This window comes from Nansenia antarctica, assembly GCF_963989245.1.
Source record: "Nansenia antarctica genome assembly, chromosome: 16".
Classification (NCBI taxonomy): domain Eukaryota; kingdom Metazoa; phylum Chordata; class Actinopteri; order Argentiniformes; family Microstomatidae; genus Nansenia; species Nansenia antarctica.
The window spans coordinates 2858925-2881167 of record NC_137686.1 but is presented as its reverse complement, the minus strand read 5'-3'; the positions used below and the strand labels follow the sequence as shown (position 1 = coordinate 2881167).

General features: G+C 41.8%; 1 protein-coding gene across 1 annotated transcript in view; it reads right to left on the bottom strand.

The window, feature by feature from the left end:
• spidr (scaffold protein involved in DNA repair) overlaps nucleotides 1–22243 on the bottom strand; it is a gene marked incomplete at its 5' end in the record, with an annotated part of 89492 nt that overhangs the window by 56842 nt on the left and 10407 nt on the right. Inside the window, 4 exon segments of the mRNA XM_080546547.1 lie at nucleotides 587–795; nucleotides 3488–3619; nucleotides 4053–4134; nucleotides 14444–14554. Coding sequence (XP_080402673.1) covers nucleotides 587–795; nucleotides 3488–3619; nucleotides 4053–4134; nucleotides 14444–14554 — 534 coding nt within the window.

The window sequence follows — 22243 nt, the reverse complement described above, 5'->3', positions numbered from 1 at the left end:
TTTTGACGCCATGCCTCGACAATTATTGAAAGAACACGCCTTTTACACTTTGTAAATGTTGACGTACGGCACATATTGCAATTGTCTTGCACTGTCTATGTGCTTTAGATTAATTACGGATTAAACAGTTTCTTTGGGAATTTCGATGACGATGTGTTTTGCTTCTACAGTATATTCTGCGGAAAGGCTGTAATACACTGAGGTCACAGTTTTGGAGTGAAAACACTGGTAGGAATCATATGAAACATCCGGCTAGTTGGCTAGCATGACAGTTAAATGCCGGGTTACACTAATTTGAGTGACTGTTGCTTGACACAAGTCACAAGGACATTGTGGACGTCCTACCATCGGATGAAATACATTTCGTCCATTGTTGTTTGTGACAAATGTAAAGAAAACGACAGCTCTGTGTTATCGCGCAATGTTTGGTAAACACTGAAAGGGGTCTAACTGGTGGAGGCAATGAAGTAGAAATCATTGTTTGACACCATTCTCCATTCCGTTCCATGCATTACAATGAGCTGGTCCTCCGATGTCTACCTCCCCCAGCCTCCACTGGTCTGTAAGCATTGTAAAAGCTACTCACCGGTTTAGGGGACTCCTGAAGCTCTTCAGTGGAAGACTCTGAAGTCTCCCAGTCAGAGATCTCTCCCCTGCTCTCCACCTCCTCCACCTCGTCTCCAGAGGAAGACTCTGAAGTCTCACAGTCAGAGATCTCTCCCCTGCTCTCCACCTCCTCCACCTCGTCTGCAGAGTCATCCAGGTCACAGTCAGAGTCCATCGTAGGAAGGTCTTCTACAAAGGGTTTGTTTGACAAGATCACGTTGGGCTCGGTCACATTGATTACACACAGTCTTACTCGATCTTTCATGGCTGGAATGGTAAATGGGCTGACTTACATAGCGCCTTATTCCAAAGTGCTTTACAACGGCCTCTCATTCACCCATTGACACACACATTCACAAACCAATGGCGGCAAGCTACCATGCAAGGCTCGCTCACTGGGAGCAATTTGGGGTTCAATGTCTTGCCCAAGGACACTTCGATATGTGACCAGCCGGGGCCATCCTCCCTTTAGTTTCGCGCGAGCTATGCGCGCGGACAGGGCTCTCCGCCACTAATGTAAAAATTCCTGGAGGAAACACTGGGGACATGTTGGTGAAATTGATAAAACAACATTTAAAAATGTGGCTCTTTATTCCACAGTAAGATTCCTACTGGGATTTAGAAAAGTGAACATCGGGTACTTTCAGGTACTTTCTAGTACTTACAAATAATTCAACACAATAGAGAACTGAAGGGAGCCTGGCGGTGGGTGTTCCGTTCCAAGCTAAGCATCCATTCCTTGACTGTTGAGGACTCAGAGCTCTCCCTCTGTTGACTGCTGAGACCACAGCCTCAGAGGGACACGGTTTCAGTACGTATAGGTTGTTTTAATCAATGGACCTATCGCTAAGCCACGCCCCCTTTGAAAACTCGGACAAACAAACAACGCTTCACTGACAGTGACTGACTGACCGACCGTGACTGAATGACATTCAATGACTTACAATGGCGGGAGTTGGCAAATTTCAGATTTCTGATTTACCACAGCAAGTAATAGACATGTTTTTTAAAAGATGACAAGAATATTTAGTCTAGACTCTTTTCAACATCAGATATTAGCGAGTTGTTTGTCCGACCTTTCTGCCTGTCGTGACTTTTGCTGTGATATGATTGGACAATTTCTATTCAATATCAATTCATTCAACGTTCAGACTACGCTCAACTGAAACAAGCTGTGCCGGTCTCGAAAACTGTCTGACAGTGAGCACGCCCTTACATTACATGAATCCCAAAGAAATAGGCAAGGAAATGTTTATTTTTTTTACTACCATCTAACCTGGTAATTGCCTTGTCAGTAAATATACCTAAAAATAAAGGGCGACATAAAATGCCAACCGGATTACATCATATGAATAATAGCCTATGATCCACGATCATGTGGTGGATGAATCCTGGCTCATGATGTAGAGGTTGACCATTGCCTTTCGTCCAGTATTGTCATTCTAGCGCGACCCCGCTTCCCCTGAGCTACCAGTGTGGAACGTAGAACGCAGTAGAAGGAATACAACAATGTCACTTCAACTGTCTTCCCCTGAGCTACCAGTGTGGAACGTAGAACACAGTAGAAGAGAATACAACAATGTCACTTCAACTGTCTTCCCCTGAGCTACCAGTGTGGAACGTAGAACGCAGTAGAAGAGAATGTCACTTCAACTGTAGGTTGACGATCCACGGGGCAGTTGAACATAAGAGCCCTGTCAGTGTCGGTGTCATGGCTTAGCTGTCCCAGACCCGTGTTCAGACGCTCCACCACCCAGAAGGCACCTTGTTGGTTCCTCAGGTCCGACGGACTGGCCTGTGTCTCCCCTCTCTGAACCTAACCCTATGTACTTTCCCACCGTCAATAAAATACAGAAGAAGAAGGTTCAAGCTTTGTCATTTGCACAGAGTACAACCAAATGTGTTTCTGCTCTAGGCCAGGGGTCAGGGGTCAGAGCCATAGAAGGACCCTGGAGCCATTAGGGGTTCAGTGCCTCGCTCAAGGACACTTCGACCTTGTGGGCCAGGCGGGGTTCGAACCGCTGAGCTGCCAACCTTGCGATCATTAGACGCCAGCTCTACCGGCTCTAAGGAACTCTTCAGCTCTACCGGCTCTAAGGAACTCTTCCAGCTCTACCGGCTCTAAGGAACTCTTCCAGCTCTACCGGCTCTAAGGAACTCTTCTACCGGCTCGAAGGAACTCTTCCAGCTCTACCGGCTCTAAGGAACTCTTCCAGCTCTACCGGCTCTAAGGAACTCTTCTACCGGCTCTAAGGAACTCTTCTACCGGCTCTAAGGAACTCTTCTACCGGCTCTAAGGAACTCTTCTACCGGCTCTAAGGAACTCTTCCAGCTCAACCGGCTCTAAGGAACTCTTCCAGCTCTACCGGCTCTAAGGAACTCTTGTACGTAGCGGACTAAGCGTCGACCACGTAACCACAGGGTTCATGTCCTGCATGTCATCCCTTCTCTCTCTCTCACCCATCCTGCATGTCATCCCTTCTCTCTCTCTCACCCATCCTGCATGTCATCCCTTCTCTCTCTCTCACCCATCCTTCCTGTCATCCCTTCTCTCTCTCACCCATCCTTCCTGTCATATCTGTACTATCTCTATCACAATAAAAAGAAAAATATGAGTGGGACTGCCCCACTCAGAAAAAATAATAATAATAATAATTATTATTAATAAATAAATAAATAAATACATAAATAAATACATAAATAAATAAATAAATACATAAAATAAAATAAAATAAAATAAAATAAAATAAAATAAAATAAAATAAAATAAAATAAATAAAATAAATAAGTAAGCGTGTGTGTACCTGGCCCGGTGCTGAGCGTGCGGAGAGCTCTGCTGTAGGACTGGATGGAGGAGTATGTGGCAGCTCGTCTCAGAGGCCTGTGGTGCTCCTGGGCTGGGCCGCTGCAGGGCGGAGGCTGCTGCTGCTGGGCCTCGCCGTCCGACAGCCCGCCCTCACTGGAGTTCCACGTGATGTGCACCGGGTCCTCCTCCTCATCACACGGCAGAGCGCTGGCTTGGACCAGGACAGAGGAGACAACGGCTGTTTTTGTTTTTTTAAGTTACGTTATGTGATACAGAGCAGTGACGGAACTGAATTTGAGCTCTGTTCAAATTAGGGTTCGTCGGTGCAGTTTTTGTACTTTAGGCAAATTGTTTTCGCCGATGTCTCGCGGGCACAAATGGCGTACGGAAAAGAACATCACATGGAAAGGGTTGGTTCATTAAAGAACATCACATGAAAGGGTTGGTTCATTAAAGAACATCACATGAAAGGGTTGGTTCATTAAAGAACATCACACGAAAGGGTTGGTTCATTAAAGAACATCACATGAAAGGGTTGGTTCATTAAAGAACATCACATGAAAGGGTTGGTTCATTAAAGAACATCACATGGAAGGGTTGGTTCATTAAAGAACATCACATGAAAGGGTTCATTAGTCACCTGCTGCTGACGACTGTGCTAACGGCCTTACAGCACGCAGCTTCCTCCCAGACCGTAGCAGCTTCCTCCCAGACCGCAGGTTCTACAATACAAAATTACACTGTTTTTTTTCTCTCATAAAAAGGGGAGAGAATGCACAGGGGTGAGGTAGCTAAACACTGTGTCATGGGATGCATGAATGAATTGTTTACAGTTAAAGTCGGAAGTTTACATACAGTACACTTAGGCTGAAGTCATTAAAACAAATTTTTTAACCACTCCACATGTTAACAAACTATAGTTTTGGCAAGTCGGTTAGGACATCTACAAGTAATTTGTCCATAATTCCATTTCTTATAATTCACTATATCACAATTACAGTGTATCAGAAGTTTACATACACTAAGTTGATTGTGCCTTGAAACAGAAAGATTCCAGAAAATTATGTCATGGGTTTTAACGCTAGATTAAGCTAGACTAATTGACATAATTTGAGTCAATTGGAGGTGTACCTGTGGATGTATTTTAAGGACTACCTTCGGTCCTTGGACATGGGTCTGATTTCCACCCCCCGCACCAACCTATGAACCTTCAGGGACAGAGCCTTCAGTGTGGCAGCACCCACCCTTTGGAACTCTCTCCCTACAGTGATCTGCATTGCCCCTACCCTGGACACCTTCAAATCAGCCCTCAAAACCCATCTGTTCACCAAGGCCTTTGGCCCCTAGTTTAGTTATGTCACTGTCTCTGTGTTTTTCTGTTTTGGTTGTCAGAATGTATTTATTTTTCTGTAAAATTCGTAAAGCGTCCTTGGGTTCTGTGAAAGGCGCTATATGAAACCAAGATATTATTATTATTAAACTCAGTGCCTCTTTACTTGACATCATAAAAATAAATCAATAAATCAATCAATAAATCAGCCAAGACCTCAGAAAAAAACCCTGAGTGGTTCATCCTTGGGAGCAATTTCCATACTCCTGTACAATAGTAAACAATAGTACGCAAGTATAAACACCATGGGACCACGCAGCCATCATATCGCTCAGGAAGTAGAAGTGTTCTGTCTCCTAGAAAATGTACTGTGTTCCTTGTTCAATTCACTCTTTACCTCTATGGCAAAATACACATAAGCTGAAGCAGAGATTTATTTTTATTTTTTTACTTTTACTCATTTAATTGTCAATAATACTGTACTAGTTCTGTTATGTGTTGTTGCTTGTTTTTAGTTTCTTCCTTTTTTTTTTTTTTTCTATGCTTTTTCCCTTCTCCCTGTCTGTTGTCATTGTGTGGGGGGGGGGGGTCTTCTCCCTGTCTGTTGTCATTGTGGGGGGGTCTTCTCCCTGTCTGTTGTCATTGTGGGGGTGTCTGTCTGTCTGTTGTCATTGTGTGGGGGGGTCTTCTCCCTGTCTGTTGTCATTGTGGGGGGGGGTCTTCTCCCTGTCTGTTGTCATTGTGGGGGTGTCTGTCTGTCTGTTGTCATTGTGGGGGTGTCTGTCTGTCTGTTGTCATTGTGGGGGTGTCTGTCTGTCTGTTGTCATTGTGGGGGGGGGGTCTTCTCCCTGTCTGTTGTCATTGTGGGGGTGTCTGTCTGTCTGTTGTCATTGTGGGGGTGGGACGGGAGGACGGGTGGGGGAAAGAATGAAGTAAAAATGGTGACTCTGTTTCACTTATGCATCTCATCAAATAAAAAAATTATTAAAAAAAGAAAGAAAACGTACTTTGGTGTGAAATCAATCCTAGTATAACAGCAGGGTCCTTGAAGTTGCTGGAGGAAACAGATACAAAAGTATCTATATCCACAGTAAACAAGTCGTATAGACATAACCTGAAATGCAGCTCAGCAATGAAGCCAGACCATATTGACCAAGGTTATGTTTGGAGGAAAAAGGGGGAGGCTTGCAAGCCGAAAAACACCATCCCAACCGTGAAGCACGGGGGTGGCAGGATCATGTTGTGCCGGTGCTTTGCTGCAGGAGGGACTGGTGCACTTTACAAAATAGATGGAACCATGAGGAAGGAAAATGATGTGGATATATTGAAGCAACATCTCTAGACATCAGCCAGGAAGTTGAAGCTTGGGCGCAAATGGATCTTCCGAATGGACAATGACCCCAAGTATACTTCCAAAGTTGTAGCAAAATGCCTCAAGGACAACAAAGTCATGATATTGGAGTGACCATCACAAAGCCCTGCCCTCAAGCCTATAGAAAATGTTTGGGCAGAACTGAAAAAGTGTGTGCGAGCAGCAAGGACTGGAGGCTTCCAAGCCTGACTCAGTTACACCAGTTCTGTCAGGAGGAATGGGCCAACATTCCACCAACTTATTCTAGAAAGCTTGTGGAAAGAATACCTGAAACGTTTGACCAAAGTTAAACAATTTAACAGCAATGCTACCAAAGACTAAAGCCCAATTTATGCTTCTGCGTAAAATCGACGGCGTAGGCTACGCCGTTGCTTGCGTAGGCCCGCAGCCTTGACGCGCACCTCTCCAAAAATGTAACTACGCGGCAGTGCCTACGCAACCGTAAGCACTGTGATTGGTCCGCTTGGTAGCACATGATTCCGATATGATTCCAACTCTCTCGTAGGCCAAAATGCGGAAGCCATGACAGAAATGTCATTTACTTTTTCTGTAATTACTTATTAATAAAGATTTGAAAAATGATGATGCAGTGTTTCCTCTATATGCATTTATTCGTGGCGGGCCGCCACGAATGAATTTCCTCCGCAACTAATTGATTCAGACAGTCCACATTGATTCAGGCTGCGCAGAAAGGCAGCGAGTTATTATGACCGGAGAACAGAAAAAAAGCAGATTGAAGCTAGATTTAGGCCGCTTCCAGACCTACATTTCGTTACGATTTGGGGCGTAGTTAGTTACAATATGTTACAATGTTGCAATTAACCTCGTCGTTTGTGTTCGCACTGCAATCGAGATTGAATCGCTCTCAACAGGCGCTCTCAACAGGCGCGCGGCGACGCGCTTTCAAAACAGTTTTGTGATTGGTCCGAATTTAGCGGGACATTTGGATTTCTCTCTTCGCCCGTCCCTTTAATCCCGTAAACGTATCCTAATCAAAAATGCAACATCATCAGCGACGACTGTGGGTTATTGCATTTACTGCTGTTCTCTGGTTCATGTTCTTATACCAATGCTCAGTATAGAGTAGTTTAAATTAACATTCGTAATGTATGTCTCTGATGTTCATGGTCAATTAAATCAGCCAATTTTGTGAAACAAATAATGTTCCCGCTAATGGGTTAACCGAGCATTCTCGCACCTAACGTGCAAGCACCTAGCTTCGAACTATTCATAGCAATATGCGCGGGGCAAAAATAATCTATTGCCTCTAAAATCACCACGAACAGAACGGCGGAGGTACGGGTAAGCAGGGCTCATGTTGGTGTCCTCAAAGGTAAGAGTTTGTTTTCTTTAACTCAACTGATAGCATTACCTTGCTGTTGTTGTTTACCGAATGCTCCATCTGACTGTCACACTGTGATTTTACTTGTGTAAACAGTTAATGAGTAACGTTAGCCGGTTTTGTGCGTGTACTCTCATGTAGGCCTACTTCGTATTGATGTTTCTGTGTGTGTGTGTAATGCGCGTTCCGCATGTTCCGCTGCAGCTGTAGGATATATTGGTATTTGATCACCTTCTATATAAAATCACCTGCTTGGCTTTAATGACTTAACCGCTATTTAAGAAATTATAATTGTTGCCACCCTCTAGTTTTAGGTGAAATGACGTCTTTGTTTTGAGCGCCAGTGCGCGTTTTATGCTGGAATGGAATGGTATATAGGGCTGGGTATCGCCACTGATTTCCCAAAACGATTCGATTCCGATTCACAGCTCCCGATTCGATTCGATTCACGATTCGATTCCGATTCGATTTAGTTACAATATCAATTTTCCTTGAATATGAAGAGATTCTCAGAACTAATGCTAATGGTTCAAGGAACCCTATAACATGTAGCATTGTTAAACATATCAATGTTTACATTAAGAATTGACTCCAGCTCGCCAGATCCGGATATGGCTGGGGCACACACGGGGAGCGGCATATTGGGCGGCCGCTCCCGAGGGCGGTATAGGAGTATTTCCGGACAAGGATCCGTCGCGCAACAGCGCCCCCGGGGTGCCGGAATAGCAGGTGCTGGGCTCGAGGAGCCAGTCAGCTAGTCTGCCTGGCGGCCTCTTCTGGGACTGCCGGCCACGGGGTCGTGCGGCGGATCCTTCGCAATAGGCAGGGGATAATTGGATGCTAGGTTGGGTTCAATTGGCTACCAAATTGGGTGAAAAAGGGATAAAATCTGAAAAAAAATAAATAAATAATAAATATTTTGACTCCAAAGCAGTTACATGAATGTACTTCTTATTGGAACATAAATGAACATCATTGACCAACATTTTGCTAAATCAGACACTACAAAAAGTGCTTTTTAACGTGCTTTACTGCAGCCAGTGTAAATAAAGGGGCTACAAACATAGCCTATCGGTAAACAAGACATCACATCACTCAGGACTGTCTCAAATAGCTTATTTGCATAATATATATATATATATATATATATATATATATATATATATATATATATGTTATATACAAAATAAAAATGTGCAAAACTCAAACGAAAATAGTGCAATAGATGAGGGTATTTTGGGGAACAAAAAAACACATTTTACTTTTGCCTGCTTGCGGCTCTGTCCGTATTGATTTATTGATTGATTGATTTTATTTGATTTTATTAATTCATGCTTGCAGTGGAGCCAAGGCCCCACTGAAAAACCGCAGAACTTACATAGATATGACACACAATATTAGCAGCACAACAATTACACAACAATTTTAAAGTTTAAAAATATTTCAAGGCGGCAAAGCAAGGGCAGGTAGCAGTCATGGTAGCCATGCTGTATTATGTGTGAGTCTAGATATTGTCATTGTACAGTCTAACTGCAGTATGCAGGGTTGAGTTTTTCAGCCTGCTGGTTTTGGCCTTTGGTTCAGCCAGCTTGTGCTGGTTCCTCAGTGTCCTGGCAGTGCAGCTGCCTCGTGTTGGAGGTAGCAGGTCATGCAGAGGGTGTTGCTCGTCATGCATGTTCCTGACCAGCTTCACTGCGGCCTCCTCCCTCCTTGTCTGGAGTGATGGTAGGGGTTGTGAGATCTCACCAGCTCTCCTTCTGATGATTCTGCAGGCACGTGTCTGGACTCGCTCTAGATCAGCCTGTTGTTTTTTAGAGCAGCCCACCAAGAGCACTGAGCTGTATTCCAGACACGGCCTGATGAGAGTGGTGTAGATGGTGATGAGGTCATCCGCAGGTAGACCGTGTCTTGCCATGACCGTGAGATAGTGCAGCCGCTTGGAGGCAGTTTTTATTGCCTTCTCAATGTGCACATCTCCAGTCAGCTTTTGATCCAGATGGTATCCCAGATACTTTGTTGTTTCCACAACAGGTACTTCCTGTCCCCCCAGCATCAGCGGGGGAGGTTGTGGTGGGTTCCGGGCAAAACATATGCGCAGCTCAACCGACTTTTTCCCATTGAGTGTCATTTTGTTCTTGGCTGCCCATTCGTCCAGCCTTTGTGCCTCCAGGGGCATTGATGGGTCTGACATGATGTTGGATATGGGAATTGCTCTCGACAGCGCAATGTCATCTGCATATCCCACATCAAGAGTGTCCTCAAACATAGCATCCCGGGTGGCCATATAGAGGAGGAAGACATATGGGGAGGCTACCCCCCCTTGTGGCACCCCAGATGTGACTTCGATCCAGGGGCTATGAGCCCCATTTGCCACCACTCTTTGTCTCCTCCCTGTGATGTAGCTGTGTATCCAGGCTGTCAGAGATGGGCACAGTAACAAGTCCAGTATGTTTTGCATCAGGGTTCCGTGGTCAATTTGGTCAAACGCCTTTGACATATCTGCCAACAGTACTCTCACCATTGTTGGATTGGAGTCGGTTTCAGTGAGCCAGGTGTGCATTGCTCTAACTAAAGCCGTTGTGGTGCTGTGCTTGGGTAGATATGCATATTAGTTTTTGCACACGTTGAGCACAATGGGCATGAGCTTTTTCAAGACAAATCTTTCTATTGTTTTCCCTACACAAGAGGTTATGGAGATGGGACGCCAGTCTGAGATTGAGCCAGGGTCTTGGCCTTTGGGTATGGGACAGACATTTGACTCTTTCCATATATCAGGGACACACCCCTGTTGGTAAGAGCAGTTGGCCAGATGTGTGATGACCGGAGCCAGGTCCTCTGCCAGTTCTTTAAGCAGCCAGGTTGGAATACCGTCCGGCCCACTTGCTTTCCGGGGGTCCAGCCGAGTAAGGGCTAGCTTCATCTCACCTATGCTACAGATGTCACTTTGTGTGGGGGGTCCAGGTAATGGGAAAACACAGTAGGGTGTTGTTTTAGTCCATGACTTGGCAAAGAAGTTGTTCAGCGCTTCTGCAACTGTGTTTTCTTCAACTCCCTGTATTGTGATTCTTGCATCGGGTGATTTAGTTCGTCCTAGGCCTTTGTTTATAAAGTCCCACCACTGCTTGTGGTTCTTTTTCTTTAGATTTTGCATTTCATTTTTATAGTATCTTGTTTTAGCCTTGTGGATAAGTCTTTGGATGTAGTTTCTAATTTCGTTCCATTTTCCAACTTTCCCCCATTTGTTGTAGGCTTTTTGTCTTTTCTTTATAGCCTGCTTTATTTTCTCCGTCATCCACGGTTTGTCCGCGGTTGTTATTTTTTTCTGTCTCACAGGCAAGCATATGTCCATCGCTGTCTGGATATAGTTGTTAAAACTTGCTACTTTGGTGGTGATGTCCTCAACCTCGTAAACAGCAGACCAGTCAGTCATAGCTATGCATGTTGCAAGAGCCTCTTTTCTTTCGTTCGTCACTAACCGGCCCCTCCTTCGCTTCACCTTGTTTCTGCCCTGTTGTGTTTATTGGGCTCAACACCAGACACTTGTGGTCGCTGGAACCCAGGGGGGCAAGGGTGGTTGGAGGGCTATAGAGTTTAGCCATGTTCGTAAAAATCAAGTCTAGGGTGGCCTGCCCTCGGGTCTGATGTTTGACTATCTGCCGAATATCAGGGTGGGAGGAGGTTAACATTTGTGACACAGCCCAATGAAAAAGGCTACCTGTAGGCGAAATCATTTTTCTGTTTTTTACATGTGCTTAAACTACAGATTGTAAGCTTTCAAATGATGCATCATACATTGAAATCGGAAACAAATTGAAGACGACATGAGTATTTGAAAGTTGCTACACCGGAAATCACTAAGCACAGAAAATCCCCATCAAAGATAATGAATCCCCATCAAACAACAAGAAACGAAGTCATTGTGTTATAGATTACACTTATTTAATGAACGTAAAACTGTTCGGAAAAATAACGAGTGGGTACTTCACATCTTCGAGTTGAATGTTAGCTAAAAAAACGAAAATCTGAAAAAAAAAAAAAAAAACTTTAAAGACGTATTTGACGTCTTTCTCATTTCCGAGAGGTGTCCAGAAACACCAGGAGCAGTCACATTTTTGTGGGTAGTTTATTAAAATCTCCACATAAATATAGTCCCATATGGGGGGAGGACGCTTTAATTGCGTCTATGGTGTTTATCAAATACTCCAGAGTTCTGTCCTGGTGAGGTTTTTTATTTGCCCAGGGGGGGTGATAGAGATTCCCCACAATGATAGTTGAGACACTGCTGGGGGTCCGACGTGGTTGTAGTTGGACCCACACACATTCGGTGTCATCGCTCTCCAGATCCTTTCTCCTTTTTGCCTGCAGTCTCTCATGACAGTACACACCCACGCCCCCTCCGCTTTTTCCATTTATCCTGTCTCTTCTAAAGAGTTGGTAGTCCTTTATTGACAGCGATTCATCAGATATATTGTCATGAGCCCACGTTTCAGTAACGCATCCGATGTCGGCATCTAAGGTTTTCAGCAATAGTTCATATTCATCCGTCTTTTTTATCAGTGATCTCGCGTTGCAGAGAGTTAACTTTGGCATTCGGGTTAGCTCCCGTTCTGATTTTTCGTAATGAATTACAGTCAGGACACTCACCCGCTTCCTCGTATGTTTAGGCATCAGTCTGTGTCCTTCTATAATTGTGATTTTCTGCCGTCTGTTCTTTCCGGCTTTAGATCCTCTTGCCCGACTTCTTTTGCGGATTATCCCAATGCTGTCTAGTGTTTGTTTTATGTTTCCATTCAGCTGGGCTGCGCATTTCCTTAGATCCATTAGGAAGTGCGGAGAGTATTTGCGATTGTTTACTCCTTTCATCTCTCTTTCATCGTTTACCGATGGCCACACATGATGCATAACAATTCCTTGCAGGCTGCCTTGAAAATAAAACACTTTAAAATACCACTAAAACAATATAAAAGACATAAAAGAGTTGAGGGCACACGCCGACAAAAACACCTGCGGCTGCCTTAAAGCGCCACGACTGACGACTTTTTGTCGTCTTTCCCCCACTGATTGACTGAATGTTCATTATGTGAAGCGCATTGAGTTGCATCTTGTAAGAAATGCGCTATACAAATAAAATTTGATTTGATTTGATTTGATTGTAAACCATAATGTCCATGAAACTAAAGCCCTTCATTACTGCATTCTCACTTTTTGGAGATTGGAAGATTTTATTCAGGAATAAACATAATTGGAAAATCAATGATTATTAAAATACTGTAGTATACAGTAACAATAAGTTCGTGGAAACATCACAAATCTACGGAACCACTTATTGAGGCATCACCCTGACGTGAAACATGGAAAAGCTGATCCGAAACAAGCCTCGCTGATAAAGTGGCAAGTGATTGTCAGGTACGAGTCCATTGCTCTGGATGTCCAGCTGTCACACGTTATGGCAACTCTCTGCTGGCTGAAGTGAAGTTGCGATGTCACGTTTCACCTGCGCGGACATGTCTGGGACTATCACTTCACTCAACTGTTTGCGTGTCGGTAACACGTAGCGTGGTTCTAGTACACTGACGAGGCTTCAAAAGCCAGCATCTTCGACAACGCTGTACGGGCGTATATCCTTGCAAATACAATTTGCTACAGCCTCGGTAATTTGTTGGGCACGCGGAGAAATTGATTGTAATTTGCAAACTGACATGTTTCACGTCAGCTCATCTCTATCGTCATAATTTGTACATGCAAAATGCACCCAGACATCTGCCTTTAAGCCTGGTGGTGACTTGAGTGTCCCTGCCATCGCCATGTTTTTAGATTTTACAGTGTTGAGACCTCTCGTCGCGTGAGATATGATAAATTATTGTAGCGTGAGATCTGGCCACGAGATCTCGTTGCGGGTTGAAGCTGCAAGCAGGAAAATGCATGAAAGATCGATCTCGGGATTTATGAATCGATAATCGCTCATTCAATGAAGATCGATCAGAATCGGGAAATCTAATGTGAAAAATCCTGGAGGAAACACTGTGATGACCATCGTATTATCTTAGTTTAATGTCATTTCAATGCATCATAGAACTTTTATTTACAACAAGCATAACAAAAAAAAACGCTGTTATGCCGCTTTGAGTACACCGTTCCAACGGAGCGCCCTATGGAAGCGTCAGGCACAGCCTTCCTATAAGGAGCGCGATTCACATTTACGAGATGTACAATCCTGTTTATTTAGAAAAACATGATTAGTTACAGGGAGCCCCATGGCTGTTCGTTGGGTTTAAATTATATTTATGATAGACATATTTAATGTAAAGTTATCTATAAGAACTATGATTGGTCCGCTTAGTTGCGTCACATTCCGACTCTCTCGTAGGAATGCGGAAGCCATGACAGAAATGTCATTTACCTTTTCTGTAATTACTTATTAATAAAGATTAGATTTTATATGATAACCATCGTATTATCTTAGTTTAATGTCATTTCAATGCATTATGGACATTTTCTTTACAACAAGCATAACAATAAAAATCGCGATTATGCCACTATGAGTACACCGTTCCAACGGAGCGGATCAACGCGACGCAGAAGTATAAATTAGGAGAGCCCTTGCGTATGCTACGGCGTAGCCGCGCGTAAATTCGACGCAGAAGCATAAATTGGGCTTAACTAAGTGTAAACTTCTGACCCACTTCATCATGTGATGAAAAAAATAAATCCTTATCTCTAGTATTATTCTGATATTTCACATTCTTAAAATAAAGTAGTCATCATAACTGAACTAAGATGGAATGTTTACTAGGATTAAATGTCAGGAATTGTGAAAAACTGAGTTTAATGTTTGTATTTGGATACGGTGTATGTAAACTTCCAACTTCAACTGTACATATTCTTTAGTGGCCAAGTGGTGAATTGGCTACTTGATATTAGCCTATGCCTAGATGTCAGTGTGTACATTTTAAATCACAAAGTATTTGGTTGGATTTGGACTCAAACCTTTATCAGCGGAGTGTCCAGAAAGCTGTCTCCACACTTTTCCCAGGACTTGGTGGCAGAAGTGGTTGAAACTGAAGGCTCCCTTTCCACTATTTTGACACAATTGTTTACCTCTTCCGGAAAGAATATACACGTTATGTCCTTGGAATATCTTTTGCGCTGAAAAATAATAGTGCAAGTTAGTCACCAATGACTTCAGATCAAGTCACAAATTTGTATAATATTAACACCAACAGGATAGAAGTCATTCATTCCTCAAGACTAGGTGATGATGGTAGCTAGCTAATAATATCATTATGGGTTGTAAAGACTACTGGTTTGTAAATATTAAATATTGTACAACAGAACTTGTAAAACTAGTTAAGCCAGCAATAACTACATCTTCAGGCACGAAGCAACTGACAAACATGAACGGTTTAGCTTACATGAACGAAACACTACTAACTAGTCACAACAGTGTGAGGTGAAACACTACTAACTAGTCACAACAGTGTAACACTACTAACTAGTCACAACAGTGTAACACTACTACCTAGTCACAACAGTGTAACACTACTAACTAGTCACAACAGTGTAACACTACTAACTAGTCACAACAGTGAAACACTACTAACTAGTCACAACAGTGTAACAATACTAACTAGTCACAACAGTGTAACACTACTACCTAGTCACAACAGTGAAACACTACTAACTAGTCACAACAGTAAAACACTACTAACTAGTCACAACAGTGAGGTGAAACACTACTAACTAGTCACAACAGTGAAACACTACTAACTAGTCACAACAGTGAAACACTACTAACTAGTCACAACAGTGAAACACTACTAACTAGTCACAACAGTGTAACACTACTAACTAGTCACAACAGTGAAACACTACTAACTAGTCACAACAGTGTAACACTACTAACTAGTCACAGCAGTGTAACACTACTAACTAGTCACAACAGTGTAACACTACTAACTAGTCACAACAGTGAAACACTACTAACTAGTCACAACAGTGAAACACTACTAACTAGTCACAACAGTGTAACACTACTAACTAGTCACAACAGTGAAACACTACTAACTAGTCACAACAGTGAAACACTACTAACTAGTCACAACAGTGAAACACTACTAACTAGTCACAACAGTGTAACACTACTAACTAGTCACAACAGTGTAACACTACTAACTAGTCACAACAGTGTAACACTACTAACTAGTCACAACAGTGAAACACTACTAACTAGTCACAACAGTGTGAGGTGAAACACTACTAACTAGTCACAACAGTGAGGTGAAAACACTACTACCTAGTCACAACAGTGAAACACTACTAACTAGTCACAACAGTGAAACACTACTAACTAGTCACAACAGTGAAACACTACTAACTAGTCACAACAGTGAAACACTACTAACTAGTCACAACAGTGAGGTGAAACACTACTAACTAGTCACAACAGTGAAACACTACTAACTAGTCACAACAGTGAAACACTACTAACTAGGCACAACAGTGAAACACTACTAACTAGTCACAACAGTGTAACACTACTAACTAGTCACAACAGTGAAACACTACTAACTAGTCACAACAGTGAAACACTACTAACTAGTCACAACAGTGAAACACTACTAACTAGTCACAACAGTGAAACACTACTAACTAGTCACAACAGTGTAACACTACTAACTAGTCACAACAGTGAAACACTACTAACTAGTCACAACAGTGTAACACTACTAACTAGTCACAGCAGTGTAACACTACTAACTAGTCACAACAGTGTAACACTACTAACTAGTCACAACAGTGAAACACTACTAACTAGTCACAACAGTGAAACACTACTAACTAGGGTTGGGTACCGAAAATCGGTACCGGTAGGTACCGGTTACTTTACATTCGGTATGTACCCGTACCGAATCGCAAAGGAGATTTCGGTGCCTCATTTCGGTACTTTTCTATCTCGCGACGTCACATCGCCTGTTAAATTTCCACTCAGTGAAAGCAGCGAGTACGGAAGGATAACGAGAAGGTTGCTAATAGCAACTTCCGCTAGCGGGTTGGCGTAACGCGACGCTCGACTTATGGGTGCGTTCCATAAACTCGTTCTGGAATTCTGATCACCACTCGTGGAATGCCTTCTGTCCAATCAAATGACTTGCTCCCCTTATGACGTCGGGCCCAGTGTGCGCTGCAACGCTCTCAGAGCGAGTTTACGAACGCAAGCCTTTGATTGGACAGTGCACTCCAGGATTCGACGCGTCTGTTGATGACGTTGTGCGGATGTGTGGCTGCGTCTCTGCGAGGTGGACAACATGATCGGGGATCTCTTGATATTCGGGTACTGTCCTTATCCTACTACTGTGTCTGAAAAATCAATCGTCATGTATCATGGACCAGAGAGGGGGAGGGGAGTAGTAGCTGAGCGGCAACAGAGTTTGGATTTTGACGAGGTGGAGGGCTCCAGTTTATCAGAGTTATATTTCCTCTTGGTTCTGGGGGCTATGCAGGCCTCTTCACTAGATCCCTTTTCTAAGAATATTCTGATGTCCTTGAGGGGCTGCCGAACAAGTGTGTACTCGTATTCAACATCAGTACCAACGATAGGCACCCCCAGTTTAATGGAGTCCGCAAGGCTCAGGAGTTTTATTTTCATTTATTTTAATTTGAGTGTATATTTAACTAATATATATTGTGCCTCAGCAATAAAAAAGTGAAAAGCTGTTTAATGTTGTCGACCGTGTTATTATTATATATATCTATATATATATATATATATATATATATATATGTCATTTAAAAAAATCTAAAGTACCGAATTAAGTACCGTTTTGGTACCGGTACCGTTTTTAAAGTATCGGTTAGGTACCGGTACCGGATAAAACCCAAACGGTACCCAACCCTACTACTAACTAGTCACAACAGTGTAACACTACTAACTAGTCACAACAGTGTAACACTACTAACTAGTCACAACAGTGTAACACTACTAACTAGTCACAACAGTGAAACACTACTAACTAGTCACAACAGTGTGAGGTGAAACACTACTAACTAGTCACAACAGTGAAACACTACTAACTAGTCACAACAGTGAAACACTACTAACTAGTCACAAGAGTGAAACACTACTAACTAGTCACAACAGTGAGGTGAAACACTACTAACTAGTCACAACAGTGAAACACTTCTAACTAGTCACAACAGTGAAACACTACTAACTAGTCACAACAGTGAAACACTACTAACTAGTCACAACAGTGTAACACTACTAACTAGTCACAACAGTGAAACACTACTAACTAGTCACAACAGTGTAACACTACTAACTAGTCACAACAGTGTAACACTACTAACTAGTCACAACAGTGTAACACTACTAACTAGTCACAACAGTGAAACACTACTAACTAGTCACAACAGTGTGAGGTGAAACACTACTAACTAGTCACAACAGTGAGGTGAAAAACACTACTACCTAGTCACAAGAGTGAAACACTACTAACTAGTCACAACAGTGAAACACTACTAACTAGTCACAACAGTGAAACACTACTAACTAGTCACAAGAGTGAAACACTACTAACTAGTCACAACAGTGAGGTGAAACACTACTAACCAGTCACAACAGTGAAACACTACTAACTAGTCACAACAGTGAAACACTACTAACTAGTCACAACAGTGAAACACTACTAACTAGCCACAACAGTGTAACACTACTAACTAGTCACAACAGTGAAACACTACTAACTAGTCACAACAGTGTAACACTACTAACTAGTCACAACAGTGAAACACTACTAACTAGTCACAGCAGTGTAACACTACTAACTAGTCACAACAGTGAGGTGAAACACTACTAACTAGTCACAACAGTGAAACACTACTAACTAGTCACAACAGTGAGGTGAAACACTACTAACTAGTCACAACAGTGAAACACTACTAACTAGTCACAACAGTGAAACACTACTAACTAGTCACAACAGTGAAACACTACTAACTATTCACAACAGTGAGGTGAAACACTACTAACTAGTCACAACAGTGAAACACTACTAACTAGTCACAACAGTGAAACACTACTAACTAGTCACAACAGTTAAACACTACTAACTAGTCACAACAGTGAAACACTACTAACTAGTCACAACAGTGAGGTGAAACACTACTAACTAGTCACAACAGTGAAACACTACTAACTAGTCACAACAGTGTAACACTACTAACTAGTCACAACAGTGAAACACTACTAACTAGTCACAACAGTGAAACACTACTAACTAGTCACAACAGTGAAACACTACAAACTAGTCACAACAGTGTAACACTACTAACTAATCACAACAGTGTAACACTACTAACTAGTCACAACAGTGAAACACTACTAACTAGTCACAACAGTGTAACACTACTAACTAATCACACCAGTGTAACACTACTAACTAGTCACAACAGTGAAACACTACTAACTAGTCACAACAGTGTAACACTACTAACTAATCACAACAGTGAAACACTACTAACTAGTCACAACAGTGAAACACTACTAACTAGTCACAACAGTGAAACACTACTAACTAGTCACAACAGTGAAACACTACTAACTAGTCACAACAGTGTAACACTACTAACTAGTCACAACAGTGTAACACTACTAACTAGTCACAACAGTGAAACACTACTAACTAGTCACAACAGTGTGAGGTGAAACACTACTAACTAGTCACAACAGTGAGGTGAAAAACACTACTACCTAGTCACAACAGTGAAACACTACTAACTACTCACAACAGTGTAACACTACTAACTAGGGTTGGGTACCGAAAATCGGTACCGGTAGGTACCGGTTACTTTACATTCGGTATGTACCCGTACCGAATCGCAAAGGAGATTTCGGTACCTCATTTCGGTACTTTTTTTTTTTTTTTTCCCCCTCGTGTCCGGTGTCATGCAACAGTCAACCACACGTGACTTGAGTCGTGACGTGACATCGCCTGTTAAATTTCCAATCAGTGCGTGTCGTGGTAGTGAGGTGAGCAGTTGTGTTGACAACTTAAGAAGAGTGAGTTTATAGTAAGTGTAGTAATATAGTTAGTGATTGTATTATTGTATTATTGTATTATTATTATTATTATCATCATCATAATCATAATAATATTATCGAATTTCGCTAGCTAGCCTAGCTACGAGGTCACCGAGAATGCCGAAGGCCCTAATGAAGCAGCGTTCTAAAGTGTGGCTGCATTTCACCCGACTCGACGAAAACAACGCGAAGTGCTCAAAATGCTTAAAATCATTCGCACTTTATCGCTATTATGGCGATGTGCTGTGCCTATGGTGTTCCTCAGTCCAGCGGCAGTCAAATGCCGGTAGATCCGTGTCTTGCTCTCTCAGCACCGCTTCCTGGTTGACGACTCCCGTTGACAGCGGGGGGAGAGAAACGTTTTACCAGGGAATTCGCTCCGCGCTGTGTCGTTCAGTTTCAGGTAGGGATGGACGGTTTTTCGGTTAAACCGAAAACCGGGGTTTATAAAAATAGAAACGGTTTTTTATCAAAACCGTCTGAAACCGTTTTTTTTTTTTTTTTTTTTTTTTTTTAGAAGAATAAAATAGAATAAGAATAAAACTGGAACATGTCACATGTTTGTCGTGTGTGAAAATAACAATGATACAGTCTGAATCTGCCGCGCAATGAGTGAGAGGTTTGGTCAGTTGTGAAGAATAACTGAGGATTAATATCTAATTGGGATTATATTTAAGGGTAACGAATCACTCTATGGGAAAGATAGTTGCCTTCAGTTATTGGTAGATAGGAAAGGTTTTTTACAATTACTCGCTTACATTTAATAAGATCATTTTCGCTGCTCTCTGTAAAGCGCATTGGGTCACTTTTGTGAGAAATGCGCTATAGAAATAAAATGTGATTTGATTTGATATCAATCAATCAATCAAACTTTATTTATGTTCTATAGCACAAATCATGCATTGAATGTAACTCCAAGTGCAGTATTTACTAAACCACAATATAATAAAACAAGAGCTATACGGATCAAGAGTGTTTGTGCACAGCGCCACTGTGTGTGAAGGCGCTACTGAAAGTGATGACAGAACGCATGTCTCAGAAGATACGCGGTCACTTAGTGACGCAAAGGTAGTTCTGTATTTATCTCTATCTGTATTAGTACATTTATTTTGAAAGCTCTATTTTGACAGCTCTACCATGGGCACTTTTATTTTGATGGGGCATTCTTTGTTGATTGACTTACGACAGTTCAGGACGAGTCAGTCTCGCGGCATGTGGTTTTTATGAAAAGCTTTAAGTATGTTCACTGCATAATTCTAAGTCTAATATTTCAGTGATTATTGAGCAGTATTCAAATATTTAAATACATTGAGCAGCAGCTGAAACTTTGTCTAAGAACCAAGATATTGAGAAAGCAGTTCATTCAATGAAGACGCTGTTCCAAGAGATGATCTTCCGTGCAGGCGTGCACCCTGGATCAGCGGAGCTGGTGTGTTAAGTGTTCATGTGTTTTCATGTATGGTGTAGCTTACAAAAGTCTGCCTTTCCACTTATATTTGTGAAACTAAGTAGCCTAAATGTGTTGTGACTGTGCTTACGGTGTTTTAATGGTGTTCGACATGAGTGTATTGTAGCAGTAGGGCTCAATTATTTGAAATTGGCGCTCTTTAGTTTTTTTTTTTTTTTACTTTTACTTTTTTTTTTATTTTTTTTTTTTTTACTGTATTTTTCGGTTAACCGGAAAACCGCGGTTTTACTCTCTGACGGTTTTTCGGTTTCAATAATTGGAAACCGTCCATCCCTAGTTTCAGGTAAAGTGACGTGAAAACAATATTTGTTTACTTTATGTTTATAAATCTGTGCCATTAGACAATTATGTCAAAACCAAAAAAAAGTCAAAATGACAATAAAAAAGTCAAGAGAGGTGTCGTATTTTGCCAGAGAAGGCAAATATGCTGATCTTTTTGCAAAAGAATTGCTGAGGTGGGAGTTTTATTTTAATTTATTTTTTATTTGAGTGTATATTTAACTGTAATATTATATATATATATGTATATTGTGCCTCAGTCAGCAGGAGTTTTATTTTCATTTATTTTAATTTGAGTGTATATTTAACTAATATATATTGTGCCTCAGCAATAAAAAAGTGAAAAGCTGTTTAATGTTGTTGACCGTGTTATTATTATATACAGTATATATATGTCATTTAAAAAAATCAAAAGTACCGAATTAAGTACCGTTTTGGTACCGGTACCGTTTTTAAAGTATCGGTTATGTACCGGTACCGGATAAAACCCAAACGATACCCAACCCTACTACTAACTAGTCACAACAGTGTAACACTACTAACTAGTCACAACAGTGAAACACTACTAACTAGTCACAACAGTGTGAGGTGAAACACTACTAACTAGTCACAACAGTGAGGTGAAAAACACTACTACCTAGTCACAACAGTGAAACACTACTAACTAGTCACAACAGTGAAACACTACTAACTAGTCAAAACAGTGAAACACTACTAACTAGTCACAACAGTGAAACACTACTAACTAGTCACAACAGTGAAACACTACTAACTAGTCACAACAGTGAAACACTACTAACTAGTCACAACAGTGTGACATAACTAACTAGTCACAACAGTGAAACACTACTAACTAGTCACAACAGTGAAACACTATTAACTAGTCACAACAGTGAACACTATTAACTAGTCACAACAGTGAAACACTACTAACTAGTCACAACAGTGTAACACTACTAAC